Source organism: Salmo salar, chromosome ssa22 (genome assembly GCF_905237065.1).
Source record: "Salmo salar chromosome ssa22, Ssal_v3.1, whole genome shotgun sequence".
NCBI classification, from domain to species: domain Eukaryota; kingdom Metazoa; phylum Chordata; class Actinopteri; order Salmoniformes; family Salmonidae; genus Salmo; species Salmo salar.
Genome location: NC_059463.1, coordinates 60900838 through 60909010, shown reverse-complemented (window position 1 = coordinate 60909010; position 8173 = coordinate 60900838). Strand labels below are relative to the sequence as shown.

Here is an 8173-nt window from a genome sequence, read left to right as displayed (position 1 = left end):
GTGTGTGTGTGTGTGTGTTGGTCGACCCACTGTGTGTGTGTGTGCGTGTGTGTGTGTGTGTGTGTGTGTGTGTGTGTGTGTGTGTGTGTGTGTGTGTGTTGGTCGACCCACCCTGTGTGTGTGTGTGTGTGTGTGTGTGTGTGTGTAGTGTGTGTGTAGTGTGTGTGTGTGTGTGTGTGTGTGTGTTGGTCGACCCACCCTGTGTGTGTGTGTGTGTGTGTGTGTGTGTGTGTGTGTGTGTGTGTGTGTGTGTGTGTGTGTGTTGGTCGACCCACCCTGTGTGTGTGTGTGCGTGTGTGTGTGTGTGTGTGTTGGTTGACCCACCCTGTGAATCACCAGATATCACACATTGATCCGTTAACACGGGAAACACCACAGAATCTAAAATAATCCAAACTGTAGATGCCATAGAGACTCATCTACACTCCGAGGACCTGGGGGGGCGATGTGGTTGGTTGATGTGAGGTCAGGACTTGTCCAATCAGGTGTGGTCCCGTCCAGTCAGTGTCATTGATAGAGGATGTAGTTGAATGTGATTGCTTTTATTAAATATGTTTATTTTGTTTCTGTTTTAATAATCTGTTTTCACTGTTTTCTTGTAAAATATCATTTTAATCTCAATGTGACTCCCTGTTTAAAATTAAAAAAAAATAAATATATATTTATTATACCTCCCTTTAAATCCATGAAGATATTCATAACGATTATGTCCAAAAGTAACATTTTAAAAAGTAACATTTTATTAGGATGATTTGTTTGGATATCATGTCAGTGGAACTAATTTGGTAATAAATCTGAAAAATTAACACCTTATCAGATACAGAAGCTCAAAATGTTCAAATTCCATCCAAATTGAATGTGTGGAATTTAGTGCAGCAAGTAGAGGACGATGTGAACAAAGAGGTTTTTTATCAGCTGTGGTTCATCTACAAGGAGCAGCCTACACAGCTGAACAGTATGACAGCAGATTATACCTGTTAGAGAGATGACAGGTAATAAAGGAGGGACCGGAAGAGGAGCCGAACAGTGAAAGTGTCGTCATCGGAAGTTGTTCCAGGGATAAAGAGCAGTGCGCAGGCGTCAGGCCACAGAGCGGTGGAAGAGTCTGGACTGCAGGACGCAGATCAGTTGAAGCGGAGCCAGCGACAGGAACACACATCCTAACACTAGGCTACAACTCTAAACTATCTAACTAAGTCAAACAAAGCGGAAAATAAAAACGGTAACGAGATGCCGGTTACAGAGAAAGACTTGGCAGACGACGCGCCATGGAAGAAAATCCAACAAAACACTTTTACGCGCTGGTGCAACGAGCATTTAAAGTGTGTGAACAAGAGGATAGCCGACTTACAGTTGGACCTGAGCGACGGGCTGCGGCTTATCGCCCTGCTGGAGGTACTGAGCCAGAAGAAAATGTACCGAAAGTATCACGCCAGACCGACTTTCCGCCAGATGAAACTGGAGAACGTGTCCGTGGCGCTGGAGTTCTTGGACAGGGAGAGTATCCGACTCGTCTCCATAGGTAAGATGCCGTTGGTTTTAATTCATGTCATGTGGTCTTTTCTACCTGATGCTAATACAAGTACTTATTGTTTGGAATGGTAGTTTAGTAACTTCTGTATTGTCCTTTTGTCTCGGTTTGTATCAAATATATTTAGTTGGTCCGAATAGAATTGGTTCGGTAAGTTTTCAGTCGTATGTACGGGATAGACATGTTTACACCGTCCAACGAAATGCTTACTTCCATTGTTGAGAAGGAACCTGCAACATCAATAAATAAAGTTAGTGGCTCAGTAGAATAAACCTGTACAATACAGGCAGGAACAATTTACAGTTCAACATTAACGTGTTTCAAATTGTGCAGTATTTACCATTCATAAGTCTGTTTGCAACAGTTCTGGTGTGTGTAGCATATGTGTGTGTGTAGCGTGTGTAAGGATGTGTGTGTTTAGCATGGTTGTATATGTGTAGCGTGGTTGTGTCTTTAAGGAATACCTGGGATAAAGTAATCCTTTTAACCCCCCCTAAAAAGACTTAGATGTACTATTGTAAAGTGGTTGTTCCACTGGATATAAGGTGAATGCACCAATTTGTAAGTCGCTCTGGATAAGAGCGTCTGCTAAATGACGTAAATGTGGGTGTGTAGCATGGTTGTGTGTGTGTGCCAAGTTGAGGAGTATCAGTCTAATTGAAATGTTCAATAAGTCTGATGTCCTGCATGGCTGGGAGAACGGACCGTGACTTACGGTTCTGTCTTCACCAGACGCTGGAGGGCCTTGTGATCCTGTACGGAAGGTCGTCTGTTCATATGGCGCTTTTAAGACAACTGGGGACTCGGCAATTACCAAGTCAAACCATGACATCTGATCTTCAGGTCGGAGTCGGAATTCCGAGATGGATATCCGTTAAAAAGTTAGATATTTTCCCGGTGTAAGCTTGTTTTCCCAGTTTCAATGTTTTGACCGCGACATTATGCTCCGTACACACCGTGACTTATTTCATTATGCCATGCGTCATCTTTCCTCACTACTGAACGGACAAGTGTCATGTTTGTAATGCAAGATGGATCAGAGCCTGTCTCTTTTCAGAGAATTTATTTAGAGCCATTGCAAAATATTAACTTATCCTTTAAGACATGATAAATATGTTTTTAACATGTTAAGTTTTTCCTCAACTTGGTTCTATGACTTTATAGGAAGTTGGCTCTGCAGAGCAGAGAGCTAAAAGCTTGTCTAGGTTAAAGATGCCACTTCAACCTAATAATCATTACCAACACCCATCACAAACTTAAAGGGAGGAAACAGTCATTGTGTATTTAACATTACTATTAACCTAGTACTCACTAATACAAAAGTTGTAATTGGTAACAAGTTGCTAGCTATCCCATAAAACCACACTCTTAATCTTCTGTGGTTTGGTAACTTCCAGTTCTTCGCTGGAATGAAGACGAAGCGATAGTTTTGGGAAAATATCAAAGTATGTAGTGTCCGTCCTGCAATGGAGCCTTGATCCGCCAAAGGGGTGTTAATATTCCCCTCCGTTCTGGACGTGTCTGTTGAAATGCAGCGGAACGTGAGAGTGCTGATGGGTAGTGTGAACCAGGCTTTGAGACTGAAGTCCACAGCTGTGCCAAGTGCGCTCAGGTGTGACCTCACCTGGAAAAGGTTTTAGTTTGAGGGCTGTGGAGGATAATGACTAGACCCCCGTGGTGGACGTGTCATAATACCCATAAAACCTAGCCGTCAAAACGGGAAAATGGTTCCAATTAGTTTTTCCACCCTTCATTTTTCCCGTAGGTGATTTTAGAAACATTTTAAATAAGGGTTGTGTTTCGTTTAGACTTGCCCTGGTGTGACGTTTTGATAACCGTGTAAATCTCTCTAGGACAAAGTGACTCAATATATTCAGCTCGTTTTTAACTGATTCTAAAAAATGCTAATTAGCATCAACGTAGACGTCACGCAAAACTACAAATCCCAGCATGCTCCTGCACGTCATCTCAGGGAAGAATGAATGAATGGGGGGGGGGCTGGCAACATGATGAAGACTTCAAAGCTGAAGATCTGGTTACCTAATAGTTTGTTATTGGCTTTGGATCTGAAAACCATGAGTTAATAATCATGTTGGGACTCGTGCTGCTTAAGTGATGAGTCCCTTATTTTTATTATTTTTATTTTTAAATGAAAGGTTTGAAGTAAAGATGTGGCTATTCATACCTTGCAGCTGAAGTCATAGATGACCACTTAAACAAAACAAAGTTAATTACCGCTGTTTTGAGTACCATTACCACACGCTGGAAACCATCCGTTAGTCCACACACTGCGGTCTATATGCTGTGCTGTCAGCTGCCATAACACGTGAGGGGGAATGATACCTGGCATCTCGTTTTATAGACGGACCAATAATCCAGACCGGTGGCTGGCAGCGGTTTTTAGGAGAGCAGCGGACACCAAATTAATCGAGTTGTCTTTTGCAGTGCTCATTTTGTTTCAGGTCAGTGCTAACGTTAGCTGTTAGCTAGCTCGCTTCAGTCTCGCAAAGGATCGCTAGCTAGACAGATTATTAACTGCTGGTTATTGTTACATGGATGTGCTTAACCTCCATTATTTAATCAGTTGGTACGGGCACTGCTGGTATAACTCATTTTAGCTAGACTAGCTGTCTTGTCTGCTAGCAAGCGATTACTGATGCTAATAGCTAGCAAGTGGTGTGTGTGTGCCGGACTAGAGACCTCTCCGACGCTTGCACTACATGTAAACCTTGTTTACCACCAAAAAGTAGTGGTAAATAACCATGTAACAGCTTGGGATTTACCTAAAAGTTTCCATCCAGTGTTAAGCTAGGATTAGTCGTAGGGCAAGCTTTGGCGGTCTCGTCTTGCTCGTACACACACACAAAATAAGCCTACATTTGACTTGTTACATTGTAGTTATACACATCTGTAGTGACCAGGATGTGAGTCAGACTGTACCAGTCACATCCTGGTCCTGCAGGACCAGGATGTGAGTCAGACTATTGAATATTGATTGATTTTTGAAGAGGAGGAAGGAATGGCAGACCAGCTCACTAATTAACTTAAATCCTAACTGAATGTTGACCTGAGAACAGACCCAGACTCCTGCAGCGTTAGATTCTGTCTTGGGTTCATTAGGGACAAAATGGACCAAAATTGAGCCATTTTCACTATCCGTTGTGTATCTTAACTTTTCCTCTGGCGCTCCCAAATGAATACAACCCACCTGCTTTATGACCCATCTCCCATGATGCATGTTGACTTTCACAATCTTTAAAAATCAATGCACCTTGGAAAGCCTGCCACATGACATGCTTCGTACACAACAGGTGCAGACGAACAAAGTGAAATGTTTTCTGATGGGCCCGTCCCAACAATACAGAGGAATAATAACAAGGAATTAATATTTAACGATAACTTGGTACTGAGTCGATGTTTAAGGGTATGGAGTAGACATCAGTGATAGTCGTTTTTTTTAAGATGAGGATAATTTTATTTTATGAGCTTGGCCTTTTTTTATTGCTGCATATTAGATGACTGTCATTAATATTCTGTTCACCCAGCTCAATGTAACATCGATTAGGTTTACGCCTAGAATTTAAACTCGGCAGAGGCGTTGTGCCTTGACGACTATCTGGATGGACCTTGGTAATTCCTTAGTGATGTGGACACCGAGCTACTTAGTCTCAAACCCGCTATAGCCCTGTCTGTGGATGGGGAGGGGGGGCGTGCTCAGCCCTCTGTTTCGTTTGTCTTGCTGACGTTGAGGGAGAGGTCGTCGTGACACCGTACTGACCCCCCCCCCCCCCCCATACTCTCGTTGTCGGTGATCAGCCATATTACTGTCATGTGATCAGTAAACTTGATTATGGTGTGTTGAAGTCGTGGGTGAACAGGGAGTACAGGAGGGGACTGAGCACGCACCCCTGGGGAGCTCCAGTGTTGAGGATCAGCGTGGGTGAACAGGGAGTACAGGAGGGGACTGAGCACGCACCCCTGGGGAGTTCCAGTGTTGAGGATCAGCGTGGTGGATGTGTTGTTGCCTACCCTCACCACCTGGGGGGCGGCCCGTCAGGAAGTCCAGGATCCAGTTGCAGAGGGAGGTGTTTAGTCCCAGGATCTTTAGCTTAGTGATGAGCTTTGAGGGCACTATGGTGTTGAACGCTGAGCTGTAGTCAATGAATAGCATTCTCACCATAGGTGTTCCTTTTGTCCAGGTGGGAAAGGGCAGTGTGGAGTGGATTGCATCATCTGTTGGTGATATGTGGAGTGGGTCAAGGGTGACTGAGCTTGTGTACGCTGTATAAACCCTTCCTGTCCAGGAGGCTCTACTGTATAAACCCTTCCTGTCCAGGAGGCTCTACTTCCTGTTGTCCCAGTCGTTAGGTTGGCGAGGCTGACTCCAGCCCTGTACTATATAATAGTCTGACCTGGCCTAGTGAAGAACCGTTACCACCCTCCCCTGGGAGAAGCCTTGGTGTGTTACAACGCTGACCTTGCTTGAAGGCTGTTGAAAGCGTCCTTACCCCCCACACACAGACACGTGCACGCGCACACACACACAGACATGCACACACACGCTCACACACTCATCTGCTTCTCGTGAACGGTTACAAAACTTATGATTCTCTTGAAACAGCGAGGTCATGCTGATGGAATCCTACTCCATGTTTTACTGTCTCTGGCCACCTCAAGGGGGGGGGCTTCTGGCCACCGCAGACCACTGGGAGGAGAGGTCTGAGTAATACTGACACGCGTTTATCTGTGACATGGAGAGTTGATGGACTTGCCCATATGGCTCCCTGTATTTTAGACGCATCTTGTGGGAGTGAGCTGCTGTTTTTTGAACGGTGACCTATAGGCAGTGAGGATTCACTCGTTCCTCTGCACTAGGCAAGCAGAACACGTTCGTTCATTTAACGCCTTTCATCTGCCACTTCGTTACCTTCTGCCTGTGAAATCAGGAGCAAGCCGTAGGCCAACGGAAACGGACTAGAACAGGGCTTTCCTATTTTAATGGGGTGTTTTCACGTAAAGCTGATTTCTCTCTGCTTCAGCGTGGACTGCCTAGGCCGCGGGAGCTGGTTAGCTTGGTGATGAATTTTCCCCAGGGAGGCGTATGAAACGCAGCCCCTCATCAGGGACTGATCCTTCGCTGGAGTTTTTTTAAACCTCTTCTGGTTGCAGCTGAAGTGTGACGAAGTCCCCAACTAAACTCTAAGACCAGTTATAAGGATGAAATATCAACTTTAACTTGGAACAGTTGGCGCTGTACATCGTTTGGATTTCGTTGCGCAGCTCGGGGGGAATTGAGGTGTATTATACAAATCCATGGTTGATATCGTGGCACAAGTGACCAATCGAAACTCGCTAGCTTTCCAACCCTTAGTGGATTGGCTGACCATGGCTGTTGATGCGTAGCACTACCTAGCATGCTTGTTAGCACCCACATGAGGGGCGACGCTCGGCGAGATACCGCTGTGTAGGGGATGTCGGCCTTCGCAGGAGGATAAAATGGTTCTCCTCTCCCAAATGTTTCGCTTCCAGTGTCCCCTGCCTAATGGGACAGCCACAGGTCAGGCTCCACTTGCCCGGCTGCCATAGTCAGTCTTTTACTTTTACAATGGGGATAACCAGATGGATCAGTTTTAGGTTATGCCTCCTGGAATTCCTTAGTGTTTTCCCCCCCCAAAAAAGGATTTTGGCGGCGAGGAGCTTTATTTACTTCAGTGATTAACCTGTGGCTCAGTTGGTAGAGCATGGTGTTTGCAACGCCAGGGTTGTGGGTTCGATTCCCACAGGGGGGCCAGTACCAAAAAAATGCATGAAATGTATGCATTCACTACTGTAAGTCGCTCTGGATAAGAGCATCTGCTAAAATGACTAAAATGTAATTAACTGATATACAATTTGTCTCTGCTTTTTGAAGGAACTAGCGCAATTGCTAACTATCATGCTAGCACAAACCCATAGACTTCCATTTAATTGTGCTAACACTAGTTAGCATTGGCTTGCTAAACTACCTTTGTCTTCCTTCAAAACTGGACAGAGACAAATTATATCCACAAGTTAATCTGATTCTGGGTCAGTAGATAAAGGGCTGCATTGGAAAAATCCTGAAGTATCCTTTTTAAGGTCCATGCTACAACTAGTTTCTGAAGTTTGGCCTGGTTACCGTCAGGAGGAGGGGGACAAAATGGCCCCACAACTCTGGTAGCTGTTGTGCCACCTCTGTCATTGGTACCACTACTATGTAGTCTACAGTGACGGTTTGGGTCCTATCCTACGCCTGTTTGTCTTCCTAGGCTTTTATGCTGCTCAGAAGAATGACTCTGTCTTAGATACATTCATTCTATGACTAATGTAAAGCATGATTGAACAAGCAGGTAGACTTGGTGTTTCTGTATCACTGCAGGGTGACTGTTTGCTTGTTGAGAACATTGTGATTTTCCCAATGTGGATATCAATCTTCACTCACTGTCTCTGTAGTAGAGGTGGGAATGTTTAAACTGAGTCGATCCTTAAGGTGAAGAGATTCCTAACTGAACAACTTTATTAAAATCACAGTGCAGCGATCACAACATATTTTCCTAGTTTATAGTCTAACTAGGCGATGGGCTATAAAGGCCTGGGGATAGTTGTTCATTTATATCAAACCGG

The 8173-nt window shown here is 44.6% G+C and overlaps 1 protein-coding gene across 2 annotated transcripts in view; it reads left to right on the top strand.

Annotated features, from left to right (window-relative positions):
- Positions 1-1073: 1073 nt before the first annotated feature.
- Positions 1074-8173, top strand: part of flnba (filamin B a) — a 103770-nt gene continuing 96670 nt past the window's right edge. The window contains exon 1 of one of the 2 annotated variants that reach the window (XM_045705699.1): positions 1074-1522. In XM_045705699.1, coding sequence (XP_045561655.1) covers positions 1231-1522 — 292 coding nt within the window. In that variant the 5' untranslated portion in view covers positions 1074-1230. The remainder of the gene's footprint in view (positions 1523-8173) is intronic. The other variant, XM_045705698.1, reaches the window with a different exon arrangement.